Source organism: Podarcis filfolensis, assembly GCF_964270895.1.
Source record: "Podarcis filfolensis genome assembly, chromosome: 8".
Taxonomy (NCBI): Eukaryota; Metazoa; Chordata; class Lepidosauria; order Squamata; family Lacertidae; genus Podarcis; species Podarcis filfolensis.
The window spans coordinates 59976388-59999011 of NC_139611.1; the positions used below are offsets into that span (position 1 = coordinate 59976388).

The 22624-nt window shown below is 42.9% G+C and overlaps 1 protein-coding gene across 4 annotated transcripts in view; it reads right to left on the reverse strand.

The window, feature by feature from the left end:
- CSMD2 (CUB and Sushi multiple domains 2) overlaps window positions 1-22624 on the reverse strand; it is a 486383-nt gene that overhangs the window by 378702 nt on the left and 85057 nt on the right. For all 4 annotated transcript variants that reach the window (XM_083625414.1, XM_083625410.1, XM_083625416.1 and 1 more), the window contains exon 3: window positions 5396-5508. In XM_083625414.1, the coding sequence (XP_083481540.1) occupies window positions 5396-5508 (113 nt within the window). The remainder of the gene's footprint in view (window positions 1-5395; window positions 5509-22624) is intronic.

Consider the following 22624-nt stretch of genomic DNA (forward strand, 5'->3'; position numbering starts at 1 on the left):
TGGGTGCATGGTGGGGACCAAAGGTGAACAAACAACCCCAGAAGGAGCATGATAATAATACTACTGTTCCCCATCACCCCATACATTCCACATGACACGGAGGATGTACCCAGAACTCTGTCTCACCCACTATGACACAGAAGGGAGTTTCATCTGAACCCTTCTACTTTCCTTGAGCAATTCACTGCTGCCTCCTGGACTGCTGAAGAGGCAGGCTGTTTTTACATCAAAACAGCAGCTGCTGCACTTTAGAAGGTCACACATTGCTTTCTGACAATCTCTGGGGTTAAACTGAAGAAATGCAAGTTTTGCTCGTTTGTAGCATGACTCAGCTGCATGTTGCTCTGACTGACTGGCAGCTTTGACAACAGAATACCACCTTCTTATCCTTATCCTCCCACCAGTTTTTCAACCTCTTAAAATTAAATTGGTCATGTTTTAGTTGTTTCATTCCTTGATTTCCCTTCAGTATGAATGTTGTGGCTGCAACCTGAATAAAGAAATGTAAAATTGATTAATCATATGCATTTGGCTGTGTAGCTGATTGATATATCAGTTAGATTAGCATATGGGTTGAAACAATATTTCTGAATCAAGAAGCACACTTTTTAAAAGTAAACCTTTGTGCCACAGCAGGCATTCTTTTAGAAGGCTAGGTAAAGGTAAAGGACCCCTGACAGTTAGGTTCAGTTGCGGGTAAAACCAGAGCAGCGCATGGAACCACCGTTTACCTTCCTGCCAGAGCGGTACCTATTTATCTACTTGCACTTGACGTGCTTTTGAACTGCTAGGTTGGCAGGAGCAGGGACCGAACAATGGGAGCTCACCCTGTCATGGGGATTTGAACTGCCAACCTTCTGATCGGCAAGCCCTAGGCTCTATGGTTTAGACCACAGCGCCACTCACGTCCGTTTTAGAAAGATAGTTATCTTTAAATAGTACTTTGCAGCCATTGTGGCAGACCTTCAGTAGCACAGGTGCTTTTTGGACAAGTGCATCCACAAAGGACTCCTCATTCTGAGTCACCTAGGATCAGTGTCACTTCTGTTTTGTCGGCAATGGGTATGCTAGCAGAAGGCACTGGAGATACTCACATATTCACCCACCCACCTGATTTTCCAGGGACAGTCCCAGAATTATGAAAACCATTTGACTTGATCCCAGAATGTCTCTTTCCCCCCACCAGCAGCACCACTGCCAAGCTGGGGTAGGAAGATGAGCCAATGCTTGTCCCGAATGATGGTAATGGCCATGGCTAAGATGGAACACCCTGTTGTCTCTCCATGACCGCAGCAGCTGGCCTCCTCCCTTGGAAGCTCATAGCAGCTGCTGGAGAGTGGGCAAGGAGGAAGAAAGACTGCTGTCGCCAAGGCCAAGGCCCATATGACATGTTGGCTCTGAGGGGGCAGGCAGAGGGCAGAGCTGCCCTTGGTGGGAAGAAAGGGGGAGCAGAGCAGAGCACAAGTTGTCTTGATTGAGGTGGAGGAATGTTTTGTGTGTCCATGTCTAATCTTGCTCTTTCTAAAATTCATTCATTGGTGTGTGTTTTCTTTTTGTAAATCTACCAAAGAAAAAAATAAAATTGGGGTTAAGGGGTTTTCTCAGGATGGTGGAGGACATGTCTGCTGTGTCCCATTGGCGTAGTGGTGGTGGCACTGTTAGAATTCCTGCTCCATGATTGCAGTCATGGGATTTTTGTGTATCACATGACGGTGTATGTTTTGACTCCACGGAGTGGGAAGTGAAGGAGACAGGATGTTTGTGTTCCTGTGTTCCGTGAAGTGGGACTATTGTCCTTTGCTCTTTTTCTCTTTGCTGTCTGATGCTAGAGAGAGAGGGAGCCATGTTGCAGTGCTCCGTGCGTGTTTATATGTAAATAGAGTAGATTAGCCAAAATGCTGAGTTGCTGAGGTCTGTCACACAAACTGCGAACACTCTGCGGATCCCTGTGTGCCGATGTCTGTTGGCATTGGTCGCTGTGATGTTTGGGCAGAAGAAAGCTTTTGAAGCTCCCAAATGAATGACCAGGAGGGAGAGAACATGGCAGTCAGGCATGTGTCTCTGCCAGGGTCCTACTCAAGTGTAGGACAAGCTCCTGACAGGCACTTGCCCTTCTTCTGATAGGAAATGCTCTGTGAGGCAGGGAGCACAAAAAATGGGGAGTCGAGGAGGGTCAGTTGGGGGAGGAGTGATTAATGTCCCTATTTTCATCTGAGGAATGTTGGAGTATGTACTCAGTGAGTGGGCTATGAGGGACTGGTGGGACTGAAGCAAGCATGGATGAGAAGGAGTCAACTCAGTTGTATCTCGTGCTTCCACCAGTGAGCATTGGATGGGGAACATACCCTTTCCTGTCTGCCACCTGAGTCAAGTGGCTCAATGAAGCTCATAGTAGGCCTCACTCTGCCTCCAGATGTTGTTGGACTCCAGCTTCCACTACCCCTGAGCATTGGCCATGCTGACTGGGCCTGAGATCCAACAACATATGGAGGGCCAAAGGTATCCTACTCATGGATTAACCGATTAAACACTCTAACTTTTTTCCCCAGACACAGCCTGCTAAACGAGCATTAAACTGAATACAGCATGCATTTGTTTTTTAAAAAGGTTGACATTAAAAAAGGTGGACAGCCTGTCAGAATGATGTAGGGATAATGTGCAAGAGACAACTGAGCCAGTATTGGAAAGAGGAGTAAGTACGTGTCTCTCTTTTACAGTGAACACACAGGAAGGAAAAGCAGATACAACTGCTGTGCAAATGTGAGTTTTAAAACTGAAACTGCAATTTGGATTGTCCCTAAGATGCACCGTACTGGGAACTCCAAAGAGATCTCAAGGTCATCATCATTTTACATATGATTTTTATCCTGGTGCAAAGGGGATGCCTGAAAAAGCATTAAGAGACCACAGAAAGGTCCAAGCCTAGGTGGGATCGATTCCCAAATCTTTCAAGTCACCCACTCCACTTCACACCTCCTTCAACATCTGAGGATGTTTGAAATGAATAGGTTCCTAGTCCTAATGAGAATTCTAACACCAAATTCTTCTTGGTGTTTTTTTCTTTCTTTAAAAAAAACCACCATTTTGCTTAGTTTATCAGTAAGTGGGATTGATTGGTTCATTAAGACATCAAAGGTACAGTAAAGCTGCTACTTTTTTATCCAATGGACAGACCACCATCAACCATCAGAGCACCAGACAGTCATGGTAGACAGCATGTTGCCCAGCTAAGTGCTTTGAAACACTGAACTAGAAATCAGCACAAAAAACTCTGAAACTTTATTAAGCCCAGCTTGTTGTTTTATAGAACTGCTCCTTCTTTATTTGCCTTATGATAAAGAACAAACCTTCCCATCACTGCATTTAGCTTTCCCTGACTTGTTACTCATGCCCTCCACGCAAACAACAGCACAGCCAAGAGGCAGCGGTTTATAAATTATAATGCAATTCTGTCATGCACACGGTATTAATGTGCTTATTTTAAAAAACAAAAAACCTCGTCCTCTGCTATGATGAACTGTTGTTGGTATTAACCAGGATGTGGTGCGGAATTCATACTGATTTCCCATTTACTGCAAAACACTCCCTCAATTTATTTTAAATGTCACTTCACCATATATTCATCAGGTATGCTGTAGAGGTGATTGTAATTAATTTCACATCGTACCGACATGGCTAGCATACGTAATCCTCAGGGAAGGGTACTAAGAGCACTTGCTTGTCTGCAAGCCAAGGCAGGCAGTCTGAACTCCAAATCAGTCTCTCTGTGATGGATAGAAAGGTATAGAGACAGACAGAGATGCAATCCATGTCTCTCTATATCAGGCATAGACAAACTCGGCCCTCCAGATGTTTGGGGATTACAGCTCCCATCATCCCTGACCACTGGGAGCATATAGTTAGAGCATATTGTCCAGGTTCCTATTTTCATTCATGGCACTTTGACTCTCAACTCGATTATTCCCAAAGACTTTATTCCATAAGTTAAGCACAGGGGTCAGCAAACTTTTTCAGCAGGGGGCTGGTCCACTGTCCCTCAGACCTTGTAGGGGGCAGGACTATATTTTGAAGGGAAAAAAGAACGAATTCCCATGCCCCACAAATAACCCAGAAATGCATTTTCAATAAAAAGGACACATTCTACTCATGTAAAAACACCAGGCAGGCCCAACAAATAACCCAGAGATGCATTTTCAATAAAAGGACACATTCTACTCATGTAAAAGCACGCTAATTCCCAGACCATCCGCGGGCCAGATTTAGAAGGCGATTGGGCCAGATCCGGCCCCCGGGCCTTAGTTTGCCTACCCATGAATTAGGGCATGGTTTAAACATAGCTCTAAGATACACGGATAGGCACAAGCTGAAAACTTTGTCTCAACACTGGACATGCCCCTTGGGCTTCTATTTGAAGAGCGGGGTGGGCACAGGGTATGATTCACATCTCAAGAGATGGGATTGTGCAAGCAAGTAGGCTCTCCTGCGAGTAGGATGAACCTGTGCAGTGGCATATTTAACAGTGGTGGACCTCAGGGTCTCAAATTTCAGCAGCTCCCTCAACACCAGAATTTGGTGCCCCTACACCTCTCACACTTCATGTGCTTTTGTGACCAACATAACACACTCAGCCAACATATTTTTGATTGCACTAAGCTCCTCTGATCTTATTACTAACATAAACTTCTTCTCTGTTACCAAATAAAAAACAAAGCTATCAATATAATAAAGGATCATTAATCTATTGCCTATTTGCTTGGAGATATCTTTAACTGAAGATTAGAAGAAAATTATTGTCTTGTCATCTTGGGTGTCACGCTTCTAGTTATTTTACTCACATGTAAAGTTCCATTTTGAAAAATTGTTGCCAGATAATGAAACTTCGGAAAATTGTATTTAAAATGTTACAGAGCATATTAACAATAGATGAAAATGAAAAATGGGTTGACATTTCCATGGAATTACTCAACACTTTGATTCTTTCTTACACATACACATAATTTGTCAATTTAGCCATTGTTCTCTCTCTCTCTGTGTGTGTAGACTGATAGATAAACATATACAGTAGATGGAGTTTCTTTGTTGTTGTTTTTAAAAAAATGTAAGGAAAGGAGTATTGGTCCAATTTTAGATTCAAAGCAAAAATATAGTTATATATTCCCCCCCCCCCAAAGCATATTAGGGTTGTGAACAGTAATGTAAAAACACAAAAAAACCCCACAATTAAAACCAGGAAAGAACTGCAGCAAAATACAGGACAAAGTACATAATTCACAGAATTACCCTTAAGAAAAAAGACAATGGTTTTGAGTTGCAAAACATAATTTGTCCCAGAAAACCCAAATGGATCTTGACCTCCTGTACAGAAGCAAAGGCTGGACACCGAAAGCTGACCTACCTTCATAGTTTGCCTGAAATCCTTGAGCACTGACAGCATAATCGCTTACAAGCCACAAGGACAGCACCACCCCAGTACTCACGATGGGAGGAGGCAGTTGGAATCCTGTTAACCTGAAAGAGATCACAATGGGAAGAATCACACCAGGCACTTCCTATTAAACATGTAACACAGAACCATCCTGTTACCAACCTGCCCAACCATCTCCTGCCTTTCTTTTAAGTGAAGGTGTAATACTGTAAAACGGGGATTACTCAGATTGCGGCACAGCCTGACCTCTTGTCTTTGCACTACCTGTGCAACATGACTGCCACCCACAATGGTTGGGTCCCCTTTAAACTCTCCCCAGACCATAACTCTCCCCAGGCCACATCCCTCAGCAGCCCCTACTTTGCACTCTCTGTGGATGCTTTTGCCTGGATGGAATGTGCCCTTGAACTCTGATCATGTTTCTTGCTTGCCTGGAAGGAGAGAGGGGGGAGGGGTTTGTGCAAGTGTGTGTAGAAACAAGGCAAAAATTACATTTATTGTTCCATCCACTTTTGCCCTTGCCATCCCCCCCCCCTGGCATTTGGCCTCAGAAAGAGGCCCAGAAGGGAATCTACCTCTCAGAATGAAAAAAAGATTGCCTACCCAAGAGCTATAGTAGATGAACAAAAAGGTTGACAATTACGGCAGCTTCATATGTTCATTCACACTGATAAAAAAAGCAACACTTATGTCTTTGCCGTCAAAGTAACTCATAGGGCAGGCTCAATGAGCTTGACAAAGGCTGACTCGATATGTGAATTAAAGATAATAGCTGGTGACATTCTGCAGCCCTCCTAGGTTCCATCCTGAATGACTTTTCTTCTGCAACTAGATGGCAATTGTTAATTTTATTAACACAGGTTTGTTCAGCAATCATTTCTGAACTGGCATTACGATATCCCAGGTATTAATTCCCAGCTGTTCTATTGACACAGCTGGGAAATAGCTGATGTACATTTCTGACGAACAATTACAGTTTTATCTTCCAATCCTATTGCCTCTCACCTGGCTAAGGCAATTTATTTTTTAAAAAAAGCTTTAAATGTGGATTTTAATTTAAAGTGCTCTCTCTCTCTCTCTCTTTGCTTTCATCAGCTTAACACCTAAAATTATACTCCATAAAAACACTGGAAAGAGGCAATAACTCAGTGGCAGAGCTTTGAACACAGAGGTTTCCAGGTCCAGTCCACAGCAACTCATGAAGCAGGGCTGGAGGAAGGCACTGAAGACTCTGCCAGCCAGTGTAGGCAACACCAGGATAAAAGGACCCATAATCAGACTCAGATGTAGGGACAAGGGAAAAATTCATTTGGTCCACTTTTCCCAGTAGGCTGACCCAACACAATGCTACCAAACTTCTTTCTGGACTGGAACACGACTCTTGGTCGGATAACCCTCTTCAGCGTATTTCATGATGCAGCTTTGGTGTGAAAAATGTGTGCACCCCTTGCTAAATAAAAGATGCACACAAAAACTGAAAATTGTGTGTTTTTATGTAAAAGGAGCTGTACAGGCAATTTATGTCCACACTTTTAATGTGTTCCTTCAAAAAGTCCACACAAATTGAGGTTAAGCATCAGTGAGACTGACAAAGGACAGAATTACTTGTTCTATTCACCGCCTACCTAGAATAAAGTAGTTCCCTAGGTTTGTTTGTTGGTTTATTACATTTATATGCCACCCTGCATTCAAGGATCACAGGGTGGTTTGCAGTATGAAACACAAAAATACATAACATAATAGCAAACAAAGCAACACCCCCTCCTCAGTTTGAAAAGCTGTAGATTGCTAATTAGTCAAAGGCCTGGGAGAAGAGGAGTTTATTTTTTTCTGCTATTCTTGTTTTTTCTATTATACTTTGTTCTGCTGTTTAAATTGTGTGGTGTTTTCTTTTTCTTTTTTAAAAAAGTTAACTCTCTCATTTTAACTACAGTTCTTTCAGAACCATAGCTCTCATTTAAAGTTATATTCCCATAGTCATATAGTCCAGGGTTTGTCAACTATTTTAGGCCCATGGGCCCATATACAAACCATAGAAACTGTTATGTCCTCCCCCACAACCAAGTACACACCACAACCTGCTGCATCTTTCAAGCCTAATTCAGCAGGGAGCTGTGGCTGCAGAGAAGGCCTCTGAGGTCACAGGTGTGCCCACGAGCACCACCCTGGCAACGCAATATATATCATATGTCTCTGCAGTTGGCAAGGCAGTGCCTGCAAATACCACAGCACCCCCAGACTTCTCACTTGGTGCCATTTACACTTAATAAAAGTTTGCTGGATTGTAACAAAGTCTCCATTGTACCAAAGTTGGACTTTGGGGTACACATGACCTTCCTAAACTAGAGTACTCCCTGACAGGTTCTGTTAAGGCTGCCTGAAGCCCAGTTCCCAATATCAAGCTCTTAGGGGAGCGGGTGGCATTGTGGTCTAAACCAATGAGCCTCTTGGGCTTCCTAATCAGAAGGTCAGTGGTTCAAATCCCTGCAATGGAGTGAGCTCCCGTTGCTCTGTTCCAGCTTTTGCCAACCTGGCAGTTCGAAAGCACACCAGTGCAAGTAGATAAATAGGTACTGCTGTGGCGGGAAGGTAAGCGGCGTTTCCATGCGTTCTGGCTTACGTCACAGTGTTTTGTTGCGTCAGAAGCAGTTTGGTCATGCTGGCCACATCACCTGGAAAGCTGTCTGTGGACAAATCCCAGCTCCTTCAGTCTGAAGCGAGATCCAGGGCACTGGATTTAACTGTCCTTTACCTTTTTACTAAGCTCTTAATTAGATAAAGATATGACCAACTGCCACAAATACATGGAATATGAGAGTCTACCAGTGCTCACATCCTCCATTCTTACATTTTCACCCTCCAGATACACACAGCAACTTATATCACAGGTGAAATAGGGGGGAGTACATTGACCTCCATTAGTTGTTAAAGCAACACACAGCTACACACTTGTAGATTCAAGAATATTGTAAGTGGGAAAACATTCTTGTCAATAAAGTGGGTTTCTTAGTAACATCTATGTCATATTGTCATGGAAAGCTTATCATCACCCCCTCCCCCCACATCCTTCAAACAACCTGAGAAAAGCATTATGCAGTATACTCACTTCCCATTGCAATGAGCATTGTAGTAGAGATTACAATTGGACTATATAGCAGACAGCTACAGCACAAGTGGTTCAAATCTCATGGTGAGTGTGACAGGACAGAGCACATAGTCATGTTTGCTATGCGGCAGCAAAGAAAGCTTACTTCTCTGTCTCCAATGCACCCCAAGTCTCCAATGCAGCCAGTTCAGCAGCGCATTGCAAGAGTTTTGCAAAAACTTTGAGGGTAAAGTCCATCTCACCCATTCCAAACTTGATGCCACAGTTGAGCAGGTCTGGTGGAGGTGTTTAGGCAACCATCTGGTCAGAGTGTGGCAGTTCAGGTGCCTGGCTGGCATTCTCTTGTGCCATTGGTTTGATCTCTGCGCAACAGCTGTGGTCTGTTTAACTTCCATTATTATATTTGTCCATTCTTACAAATACTGTAATAGGTTAAGATCTGGTGAAGTACAATAACAACTTTGTAAAGTATATGGGTTTCTCTTTTTCTTTCTCTCTCTTTTATTTACAGCTTACCATGTTTAGTGCACATATAACTATGTACTTTCTGAACTTTCAATAAAGATGTTACACACACACATTGTTCTGTACTGTTGGTGAAGAAGGCATCATGGTAAAAGGCAATTCATGTTTTGCCTAAAGTGGAAATTTAAGCAAACTTGTGGGTTCTGCTTGAAGCAAAACACTTGAGAAATTCTGAGGGAGTTTTGTTACAGCTATTAAAAAAATCCAGGAGCAATTTTTAAAAAATATATTACTGAATTATGTCTATAGTTAAATATGAGACATATTCGAAGGTTCTCTCTTATATTATGCATCTGAATAATTCCAAGGGAAATCAAGAGTTCTAATTAAGTCTAGCAAAGTTTCCCAGAAACACTTCTCCTGTATTTAATATAGAGAGATATCCTGTCATATCATAAAATATAATATAGGCTATAAGTGCCACCTTTTCCTTCCTCTAAGTCTAAAACTTCTCTGTGATAACACAGAATCCATTACCCCTTTTTCTGATACGGTTCTCATCATCAGTTCAATCAACAACAAACAGTTACTGCTCCTGGTGACTAACCTATTAAAAGCCAGAAGGCCAGGGAACTCTCTCCAAACTTTTCCGACTTCCTCTAATGAAAATCCAGTGGAATGCACCATTTAACCTGGCATTAAATTACTCTACCTCATAGTCCAGTGCATTTACTCGCACCAAATTTAAATGTCGTCTATTAATGAGAATTTCCCCCATCAAATTAGCTTTTCTCTTGCTTTTAACCATATGCAGTTAATATGATATGGGGTCTCATGGGGAAAAGCAGCAAAGGCTACCTACTCTAGGAAAAACTGCAAAGTTGGAAGAAAACATCTTTTTAAAGAGAAGCAAAACAGATACTAAATGTTTTGAAACATTTATAATCCACATATTAATTAGGCAGCAGACCTCTCAGCATTCATTCAGTAATGAAGACTAACCAGAGATCCTTTCCAGAAATGAACAGCAAAATAAATTTTCTGAGTTTTTCCTTCATTAATTTGCAATTCACGTCTCACTATCTGTGAACTGCATACAGCAGAACTATGGCTGTGCCAAATGTTTGCCCATTTCAGTCTTCAGGATGAAAGATGTGCTTTGGAAAGGGAGCTGTAATTTCCCCTGAAAAACCACTTGTACCTTGGTGTGTTTGTTTTTGGTGACTGTTCCAGTCATCATGTCCCCTTTTCTCCATTGTTGGCTTAGAAGCAGAATTGTAGAGCTGCCCCCAGTAAAACTGGGAGCAAGAGCAAAACCCAGCACCCCTCAGAGGACCATTGGACTAAGACCATTGGACTCATTCCCATCTCCCCAGGGCAGCTCTTCAAATCTGCCTATAGCCAAGCAAATATTTATATAATATTATATTATCTACCTTTGTCTTGTATGTATTATACTATGTTATGATAATTATGAAGCATATTTCCCACTCTTCCTCCCAAAGGAGTCCAGGACAGCAAATAACAAGCAATACAACAATAAAAACATATTTAAAATAATCCCAATATAGACACAGGCTGGGAAAGAGCTCTACCTAAACGTTTTGTTGGAAGGTCTACAGAAGGTGCCAAAAAGAAAACAGAGGCAACACCTAATATTTTAAAGGAGGGAATCCCAAAGGGTTGGTGCAATCAAGGTTTGGTTCCTGCATGGTGCAGAACAGAGCTCCTGGTTAAATGGAATCTAGGAGAGGTCTTCACCTGCAGAGCACAGTGATGAATTGGGTATATAAGGGGTGAGATGACCTTTCAGGTGATCCAGCCCCAAGCAATTTACAGCTTCATAGAGCAAAATCAGCACCATGAACTTAGACCAAGAGCTAATTGGCAGAGATATGTCTTGTTGCTTTCTCAGGGACCTGTTTTGAAAAGCTCACACACTTACACACAAAATCTGAGTGTAGGACAAAGCCTACCCCTACAAGAGACTCTCTTGGCCAGACAATCCCATCCGGTGGGATGTTACCCTCCCATTTCCCAAGGGGCAGGGTGCATATTGGAAACAGTGTTATCCAATATTAGTTCGTTAGAAGCTGAAGATCTGCACCCAGAAAAAAATGAGGATGAGGAGAAAAGCCGCTGGGTCAGAGCCATTTACAGAAAATGTAGTCAAAAGACAGGCTGATGGTTGGTTAAACAAAAACTAAAGAGCTGGAGGCAGGAATGACGTCAGATATAGGCTGGATAACAGGTATGAGGGAAGGGAAGGCAGCAGGAGATTGCTACTACTATGCATAAAGATGAGTTACTCAGACTAACATGATTTGGAGCATAAGTTATATAGAGTTATATAGAGCCAGCCAGCCCATATTGACTCTTCAAGTAACTTGGCCCTGGCTGAGCTGTAGGACTGCAGATCCAGCTCTAGCCATCATGTGGGTGTTGTTGTAGCCTAATAGAGACTGGGCCTGTACAGCTGCACTCAAAGTGATACTCCGAGGGCACTGGATGCCTTCAAAGCTTTGTCCCAAAGATGGGGAACCTGTGGTCCTCCAGACGTTGTGGGACTCTGACTCCCATCAGTCCTAACCAGGAACAACCAAGTGCCAGAGGTGACAGGACATCTGGAGGGTCACAGTTCCCCATCTGGTTCTGCTACACTGGGTGCTAAGTCTAGGAGCGCCTAAGGGAGTCACAACTATGATGTAGTGAATTAAACAGAATGGAAGGTGAGAGGTAGAAGGGGAGGCACCAAATTTTGCCTTTGCACAGGGTGCTGCTGAAATTTGAAATTCCAAAGTCCACCCCTGCTCCAGGCCCCACTGCTTCCCCTCTCGTGCTTTTCTCGTGTATTTTTATTTTTGCCTGGTCAGAATGATATATTGGACTCTGATTATGTAATTTGCTTGTCCCTATGGAGAGCAAAAAGAGGTATGTGATGAGCGTGAACAAGCCTACTGTGCAAAAGTAAAATTGACATTGATTGTTCTACCTGCTTTTGCTTCTAACCCTGCTCATGTGTTCCTTGGAAGGCTGTAGAAAAGGGAATGTGTCCCTTTGGCTGAAAAAGGCTCCCCATCCCTGCTTTAAATGCAACTCTGCTTCCCTCCATAAAGAGATGGCACACAGATTGCCAATGCACTGGCCGCCAGTGGTGAAATTGAGGAAAACCTCATGTCAGGAGTAGCCTTTTGTAGCACAGCCAAAAGTTTTCACTGTAAGTTTTGATGACTTCCATTTTTCTCAAAGTTTTTTTTTTTGCCCCCTAGTTGTTACTTTGAATTTTTAATACTACAAGCCATTACAATGAGATTTGTAGAGTGACATTATTTTATATTGGCAGAATAATAATTGATATCTTAAATAACCTCATTAATCAAGAAGGAAAATTAGCTCGGTGCGTAAGTGAAGCAAAATTCTGCTGCACTGCCTTATATGGAATCAGTTAAAGGGCAGTGCTGTCTGCCAGGCTGAGCTTAGGAGCACTACACGGATGGTTGTCCTTTAAATCTCTGCTCCCAGGAGGCAGACACGGTGCTCTGGGCCACACAAAGCTCAGCCAACTTCAAATTATATTGTTATGACACACTAAGGCAAAGGCTTTGTGTAGGTTTTTGAAGCCATTTGTCTTTATTTGATGGCATTCATTCCCTGTCCCAATGATTAGGCTAATCCCTCCAGTTGATTTTCCACGCAAAAGACAAACAAATGAAAGAGAGAGCCAAACATGGGGCTAGAGTATAATCAAGAATTCTGTGTAATACATAGGAGTTCCTCAGAATGTGGAAAGGGATCCACACATGTAGAAAGCTTGAAAGTCATTGTCCTGGCAGAGATGCGTCAAACCTGTGGCCCTTCAGATGCTGTTAGATTACAACTCCCGTCATCTCTGCCCGTTAGCGGTATGAGCCTAGACTAATGGGAGTTGGGAGTCCAACCATATCCAGAGAGCCAAAGGCAGCCACCAGGATCACATGGTCACATTCTACCTAAAGGACAAAGGATGATCTTGCCTGCTCTCAAGCACCTGAAACCCCTTGTGAAAGTGCCAGTGATATGTGTCCCCTGCCACAACAGACATCCAAGTGTTTTCACTGGTAAAATATAGATTAAATAATTAGAGCAGATCTTACTAACCATTGCAGATGTCAGTAATCTGGAAGGCCTGATTTACAACCTGGGCACAGTAATTCCACTTCTGAAGACAATTGTGGGGTAGGGAAATTATCAGTGGTTGAATATGCAACTGCATGCACAGGTTAGCAGGAATTTATTAATAGGGGTTCACATCCAATTGTGCATCTTACTCAAAGCAAAGAAATGCATCTACATTTGGATGTGCATCCTGATGTGTACTAAAAGCAATGGATACCATCGAGATATCAATGTGTACTCCCATAGCCCTTCCTATTTACACACAAGTATGGATTTCTAAGACACTCTACAGAGTTTCCATGGATATCTCAGGCCATAGGGGAGAAACTCCATGAAAATGAAGGGAAAGGATTTGCATATCCCTATAGGCCACTCACCCACACATTTTCAGGTTTCCAATGCAAAAACAAATGAACAAACATATAGTGATCTCTTCCTTTCCTTTATTAATTTAAGAACCTATTAATTCTACAAGTTAGAGAGGGAACAGGCTCATTGCACTCATAGTAGAAATGAAAGATGGTGGAACCAGCACATTGATATGATTTATGACCAAATTCAGGCCTCCTTTAATTTCAAGTCAAGCTGCACAGAGATCTCTGAACTAACACCTTCCATCATGGACATGTTGCAAGAAAAACACAGCAAGCCATATACTTGTTCCTTTCAGTACACACAGAGAATGTACAACTGTGAGTCAATGCAGTTGCTAAAGTGAGCCAAGTTAATCCTCTTTCATCCTATGCCCATCTCTCAAGCTTCCACTTCACTTCCCGAAAGCTTGACTTGAGACCCTCTTCTTACATGAAGTTTGTTACCAAGGGAGTGTTTCTGGAATGAATCCCATAAAGGAAGACATGCATGCAAAACAATCCTGTTATGGCGGAATTGGATATTATCTGGACTGTTTTGAGAATTTCTGTATCCTTCCTGGAAAATCCACTTGAATGAACAACGTACAGAAATTGCCCCAAAGCATTTTAATCATTTCCCATGAAGCTCTTTTGGCTTTCTTCATAGTTTGATTTTGCCTTAGGTGCAATTTTGGTGGCAGGTCATGATTAGTTTGGTCACACCTTTCCCCATGTCAGTTGCTGCCACTGTTGTAATTATTCTACACATACTCCCCTTTGAATGAAACTCTCTACAAGGTAACTGGCCCTACGTACTCTAAAAAACAACAACATAAATTCAATTTGATCTGATCCCTTATCTCTATCTATTACACATAAAGAACCTAGGAATGTGGAACAGAAGTTTGATTCCTATCTTTCCATGTATGACCACAGCAGTGATGTAAAAATACAAAGAAGTGAGAAAGGAAGCACAAGACAGAAGTCGACAACACATATCACATCCCCACCTCATGCCTTAATCTCTTCTCTAATTTTAGGTGTGATTTGTTTATTCTGCATTATTTGCTTATTTGCCGTTTTTTTCCTCCTTTCTTTGCATCAAACCCCGAAGCAAATATGGAATGGGATAAATAAAACACCTGAATGTCAATATTGCAGATAACCCCCTTTAACCCCCACCTTTTCCATGCACCAAAAGCAATGTATCAAACTGCCCTCTTGCTTATTAGTCTGACATTGATAATAAACACTCCATTAACCAAATAACATGGGCTTGTCTCTTGGGACAGTCTTACATTTCATAGTGGATGGATCTTTGCATTCAGTTTAAATGTATCGGGGGGTGGGGGTGAGAATCCTTCCTAGACAAGACAGCACCCTCAGCCAGGGATCTCAGACTACACAAGTAAAGTCTTCACATATTCTGAATACTCTGAATATCAATAAACCACATTTTCATATTGCATAATCAGGGAAGTTAAAAAGCATGCACTGTCTCTGATGCCTATCACTTTTCCACTGTACAGAATACTAGGTTGCCTCCTCAGTTCAAATCATGATGATCAAAGGCAGGTTTATGCAAAAAGAACATGAGACCATAACCCACAAATGGCTAACTAACCAAGGTTTTTGTTAAGCATTATGAAGCAACAAATAAATCTGATAGGATCTGAGTAATTTCTGCCCCCGCATGGACTGACATCCTAAACAAGGTGCCCTAGGGATAGAAATTGAGACAAGGGGGAGAACTGGTCATGATTAAATCCAGGCTGGGCAAAGACACATCAGAACTGGCAACACTTCCACCATGTGTGGCTGTGTTAGCACACAACAATTTGGGTCTGATCAAGGAATATTTATACTTAAAAGTAGGAAACATTTAATATTACTTAACATGGAAAAGCTATATACTTTGAAAAATGTATAAGCTCAGCACACTTGGCCCTACCACAAATTAATCAGCAACATATTGCCTCTGCCTGTGGAGGTTTCCTTTCCAGCTATTATGGCTCATACCCATTGATGAACTTACTATCCATAAAACTGCCAATATCATACCGGCATCACACAAATCTGCAGTGTGTATTCACTTGGAATATTACACACTGATCTGGATGCTGTGCCTCGAAAATGATATTGTAAAAAAGGATATTGGAAAAGAAAATCCAGAATGATAATAGGGCTGGAACAACTGCTCTATTAAGGGAGAAAAATAAATGGTTTTGGCTATGCCAAGCAGATGAACAAATCCCTGGGAATGGGGAAATACTCTAAAGTAAGTGGATAGGGACAAGTCATCCTGCCCTCACCCTGCTCTCATAGTACTAGAACCATTCAGTGAAGCCAAATGTTGAAAAATTCAGCAGGACAGACAAAAGGAAGTACATGTTCACCCACAGTTAAACTATGGAAGGCACTATCAGAAGCTTTTGCAATGGCCACCAACTTGGATGGTTTAAAGAGGAGTAAGATGAACTAGCTACTGGCTACTATCTCCAGTAATAGAGGCATCAAGCCTCTGGGTGCCAGTTGCTTGGAAACATGCATGGAAAGGCTACTACAAGCATGTGCTGCTTGCAGGCTTCCTACAGGCACTTGGTGAGCCACTGTGGGATCAGAATGCTGAATTAAATGGGTCTGTGGTCTGATTCAACAAGGCTTTTCTTATGTTCTCCCTGAATTTGTCTAAATGACTGTTTTAAAGCCATCCAAGTTAGTCATCGTTATGTTTTCTGATGTGGGCTTCTGTTAAATGGATAGAAATTGTTAAAAATGCCACTGTTAAAAATTAGCCACTGTTAAAAATTAGCACCTGGCAGGCCAAGCCTCAAGAACTGAGACATACCTCCATGGAATGTCCCCCACCACCACCCCATTTAAGAATTTGCTTGCGGAGTCCAAGCATGCAAAAGGTATTATTTTGTTTTGTTTATTTATTTATTTTTAAAGATGTCTCTGGCTATTTCGGCTCTATTTCTGCTTCTCCTAAGCAACAAAAACATCAATCTGACAAATTTTGACAAGCGGTTCCATGTAGCGAGCCTGACAGAATGGTTAATTATGTTTCTTGCCAGGAGAATATGCGGCATACAATCAATAATGTCAAAAGGGGGGGGTATTACTACCTACGGGCCATTGCCACAAAATGGCTCACTTTCCCTCAATCTCTCTCTTCATTTTTCAATGAAATGGTTTCATTTATGATTTGGTATTTTTCATTAAATCCTTCCAATCAACAATTTAAAGCAGTTTGGGATAAATGACAGCCATGCTGTGCCATTTTTGTGGGTATTTTTTTACCCCCACTCAAGACTACTCAAGGCTTCTCAGGGTTTTGTTTTATTTTACTCCTTTTTACCCCTTCTTTGCCTTTCCCTCCATAATAGCTTTGTAACAGTTCTGTTTAGAATTATTTTTCCCCTCCCGAAAACACCTTTGTTTACCAATTTGTCCAAATTACCATGCATTATTGTGTTCTAATGCTTGGATTGGGGGCCTGAATGATTATTGTCAAGGAAGGAAGGAAGGAAGGAAGGAAGGAAGGAAGGAAGGAAGGAAGGAAGTCCTGGTAGAATAATGAATGCCGGATCAGGCCAATGACCTAGTATGAGACCCTTTTCTCATAGTGGCCAATAGGATGCCTGTGGGAAACCAGGACTTGTGCACAAGAGCACTCTCCTAGATTAACAGATGGGGTGAAAATGTCATCAGATTACACCTTCTAATGTCAAAAGAGAATCCAAAGAGATAGCAGCAATCTAAGCAAGAAAGGACATAGATTAACAAGGGTCACAAATTTTTGTACACCACTGTCCTGACCCCTTAGAACTGGAACAGTGGCAGGGTCTACTGCAGGATTTGAAAGCCTGGACAAGGGACTATCAGTGCTCTTCACTGTCCAGTGGGGAAGCAAGATACACAGAATATCCCCAATGCTCTTGAATTGTGCCCCTACTCTTTCTCATGGCCTGTATTTCCTTAGAACTTTACTGAGGGTCAGGCCTGCCAACTTGGCACTGGGGCCATGAGTGCCTGGGGCTGTGCATGCCATAGGTGTGTGGGTGTCTGATGTTTGCACACGCGTGGCACGCGCAGCCCCAGCACAAAAAAATTGTGGGTGCCTGGCCCATTCATGTGGAATGTTGGGAGGTCTGGAGCACCCAGGGCCCCAGACACTTGGCACCTATGCTGAGGGTGGAACAGAAAGTCTCATTTTGCACTGGCAGTGGGGAGAATAAGAGGTCTGCTTCTACTTTTCCTGAACCAATGAGAATTGTGGCATCTTAGCTCAACAGACTCCTTATCAGCCTCTACCTCCACCATCAAAGACAAAATGCTTCTGAATACCAGTTGCTGGAAATCACAGAAGGGGATTATGCTCAGGTCCTGCTTCCCATAGGCATCTTGTTAGCCACATGAAGAGGATGCTGGACTAGATGGGCCACTGGCCTGATGCAGCAGACTCTTCTACCCTCCCCCAATAATGTGATTGTGTGTAGAAACCAGCTTACTGTACAAACATAAGATTTACATGTGTTGCCCCATCCACCTTTGCCTCCGGCTCCACTCACCACTGGCATGTGACCCTCAGAAGGTCATCAAGAAGCAAACGTGGCCCTCAAGCTGAAAAAGGTCTCCCAGCCCTGGATTAGAGGAAAATGGCACAACACCCAACACATAACCAGTCTAATTAGTGTAAGTGAAACACTCTGCCAACATCAGAACCCGGGAGCTGTCCACTGTGCCAGGAAAAACACCACTCCAATCATTCCTAGCTGACACTTCCCAATGGTGGTTCAAGAATATGAGGGAGCTACTTGGAGATAGTAAATACTAACATGTAGTCATGGGCAATGATGTATAGATGTTCTCTCCCATCCAGTTCATTTCTTTCAGCTTTTGAATCTGAATTCAGCCCTGAAAAACACTCCTGCCTCTCATCTGCACTACCACTGAGTGGCTCTTACATAACTTCTGGTGTCACCTGCACACTACAGAAGTTGAGGACTTCTGTTTAGACAGGTGTGAATAGCCAGAGATCCTAGCAAGGTGACTAAAAAGTCATAAGAAAGCGCTAAAGCAGAAGCAGTACTCTTAAAAATAGTATGAACCATGCACCATTCTTCCCATATGGAGGGTATTTGTGATTCATGGGCACCAGGGCGATTAAGAACCAAAATTGAGAAATGTATGTTTACTCAGTTTCTAAGCTTGATAGAAAAACATGCACACAGGCCATTAACCATAGACTCAGGATTAAGACAACAGCATCCTATCTCGCTGTGATGAACAGCAGCTGATGGCTGAAATAAATATGGATAGACAGTGCAAATCGACACAGCAAACAAGGATTTTGCCAGCTATTACGGGCTTCCTCCATAAATATGTGACTGGTGTAGGCGTAGCTCTGCTGTCAGATGCTTCACTTCTGTCAGCGCTGCATATGATCCGCAGTAAATAAACTTCTATGCCTGAAATAGATTGGAGCGATGGGAGAAGACCATGGCTCGGCCTGCTAATGAAGGGTGAATGTAGCTCTGGCCCACACCATACAGTTCCCCCTCTTTCTTCTGTCCAGCCATTCTTGCCCCACTCTTCATCCAAAGAGTACCCCAGAGCCTTTTACAAAAATCAATAGCAAGCATGCACTGATTTGGAGTTCTTAAAAGGTTCATTAAATTTGGTAACAAAAGTCCAGAGCTGGGAGATGCTACTTCTAAGGATATTTCCCAAAAGAGCCTAAAGTTAAGAGAGAGAAAATATAGAAATCCTCCCACCTGCACTCAGGATTTGATGTTGTCGTTATATATACTGCTTAGATTTGTTTATGCTGTATATGTTGTTTTGGAATATTATCTGTTTCTTATAATAAAAGCTTTAAAATAAATAAAAAATCAGTACCAGCCTTGGGGTTATCATCTTAACAACATAAAAGGAAAAATGGGGATGGGAAGGGAAGAGTGAAAAAAATCAAGCTCAGACACCAGTTACAGTTCCACTTTTCATATCTACCAGCTGGGATGGAAACAGTTCAGGTAGCCTGATGGGAGACTGCCACTAGGTAATGACTGAGGGAGAGCTGAAGACAGCTGTTCTCTCAGCAGAGGAGATGGAATAATTATTATTGATATTAATAATATCAATCATCATCTCATTTTTATTTAACATGCACCATTTGTGTAGATGCCTTTTGCAGAGTAATGCAAGCAAATGACAGCTGCCTCCCCCCCCCCAATAAAAACCTTACAATCTAAATTTAGTCAGAGTGTGGGAAGACAACAGAGGCAAAATTAAGTAAAGTAAAAATGATTTAGGGGGAAAAAATACATGAAGAGACATTTTGTGTCATCTGTGCCTACTGATATTGTCAGGTCAACATCTGAGGCCTTGCTCTGGGGTTTGCTATGCTCAGAGATGGGACAGGTGAGCACGCAGGGCAATGCCCTTTGGGTCATGGTATTTTGTCCGGCAAGTCCGCCCAAGGAAGAACCCACTTGGTCCCGTTACTGATTAAAACATGATGGCTGTTTTTAAGAAGTAATTAGGGTATTCAGGCCTCATCATGGGACTGAAACTGCCTTGGTCGCACTGGTCGATGATCTCTGGCGAGCTAGAGACAAAGGTGAAAGCTGTTCCCTAGTTCTGCTGGATCTCTTAGTGGCCTTTGACACCACTGACCATAACATCCTTCTGGACCTGGGGGCACTGTTATACAGTGATTCTGCTCCATCTTCCTGGGCTGTGTTCAGAAAGTGGTGTTGGGGGACAAGTGTTCGGACCCCTGGGCTCTCACTTGTGGGGTGCCTCAGAGTTCCTTCCTCTCCCCCATGCTTTTTAACATCTATATGAAGCCACAGGGAGAGATCATCAGGGGGTTTCGGCTGGGTGTTCATCAGTATGCAGATGATACCCAGCTCTACCTCTCTTTCAATTCAGAACCAGTGAAGGCGGTGAAGGTCCTGTGTAAGGTGCACAGCCTGGGAGTCGTTTTGGACTCACAGCTGTCCATTGAGGCACAGGTCATAGAATCATAGAATCACAGAACTGTAGAGTTGGAAGGGACCCTGAGGATCATCTAGTCCAACCCCCTGCAATGCAGGAATATGCAGCTGGTCCATACAGGGAGGTCAATTATGTGTCCAGGGCAGCTGTCTACCAGCTCCATCCCTACCTGCCCATGGACTGTCTCGCCAGAGTGGTGCATGCTCTAGTTATCTCCTGCTTGGACTACTGCAACGCGGTTTACGTGGGGCTACCTTCGAAGGTGACCCGGAAACTACAATTAATCCAGAATGCAGCAGCTGGACTGATGACTGGGAATGGCCAAGACCACTTAACACTGGTTTTGAAAGACCTACATTGGCTCCCAGTACGTTTCCAAGCACAATTCAAAGTGTTGGTGCTGACCTTTAAAGCCCTAAACACCATCGGCCCAGTATACCTGAAGGAGCATCTCCATTCCTATCATTCGGCCCAGACACTGAGGTCCAGCACTGAGGGCCTTCTGGCTGCACTGTGAGAAGCAAAGTTACAGGGAACCAGGCAGAGGGCCTTCTCGGTAGTGGCTACCACCCTGTGGAACGCCCTCCCATCAGATGTCAAAGGAATAAACAACTATCTGACGTTTAGATGACATCTGAAGGCAGCCCTGTTTAGGGAAGTTTTTTAATGATTGATATTTTAATGTATTTTAATCTCCTGTTAGAAGCTTCCCAGAGTGACTGGGGAAACCCAGCCAGATGGGCAGGGTATAAGTAATAAATTATTATTATTATTATTCTGTTAGGTAGTTAAAAATCCGTTTGGCATCTTTCTTATGCTTCATACTGCTGTTTCTGCTTGTGTGTTTTAAATAATTATTTTAATTGTTATATCATTCTTGGAATGGTTGTCTAGCGGCTCCTTTGGGATTGGAAGACACAATAAAAAGAGGAAAGGATGGACACACAGTTGTGTTTCCTTGGGATTTGTTTTGGTTATGAATAGAAACATAGGTTTAGCCAAATACTTCATAGAAAAAGTGGGCTTTGAAGAGGCATTTCAAGAGAGATCAGTGACACCATGCAGATGTTCCAAGGAATAGGATATGTATCAGTAAACTTTAAGAAAGAAGCCAGAAAGGATGGCCTGTTTTGCACCCAGAGCTAAGACAAAGGTGGGAAACCTGTGACCTTCCAGCTGTTGTTTGACTCCAACCTTCATCAGCCCCAGCTAATACTAGGGATGATTGGAGCTGTACTCCAGCAACATCTTGAGGGCAACAGATTCACCATCCCTACACTTAATGATGGTTTAGGATTACAAGAACAAAAAGCAGTGACCCTCAGGTTCAGCTGCTCACTTGTCCCCTTTCCTCCTCTGACATGGTCATTAGGAGATACAAGCTTTTGTTTCCATGATTTTTCATTCCAATTTGTTAATGAATCATAGTTTCAGCTTACTAGAGTTCCTCCATGTCAGGTGAAACAATAAACTATTGTTATTCTAAAAGCAGATGCAACAATCTCCTTCCCAAGGCTGGACCAGGAGGAGGAGACAGGAAAGGAAGTCGAGAAAAGAATACAATTGCCACTGAATGTGCCTAACTCAGCGCTTCTCTCATACTTAGTCTAAGGCAAACTGAAGTAGACACTGTGAAGCAGGACATGGGAGGTGTCTGGACATGGAGCTGCCATTTTCAATGACAGCTTGGACTCTTTGCCATGTGCCATTCCATCCTCGGCATAGTGGGTCACTGTCAGGAATCAGATGACCTCAGAGCTGCCTTCCTGAGTCCAACTCTGGCTCTCCCTTCTCTCTCCTGGGATATCAGGAGCAGAGATGACACCAAACAAGGGAAAGACTCAGAGGAAACACCAAATAGCCCACTTGACTGCATGTGGCTGCCCCTTGCATTGTATTAATTGGCAGGAGGGGGAAGCCAGTACCAGTGCACAGCTGGACCAGAACCTAGCTGTAAATCATGAAGGGATGGAGTGACCAATACTTAGGCTTAATGGTGCAGGTGCCATAGGAAAGGCATGTTGTGACTCAAAGACAAACTTTTAGCATTGTGGCACCAGTTCTGGATTTCTCTTCCCTAAGAAGAGCAGCAAGACCCAACTTTCTTGTGGTTTT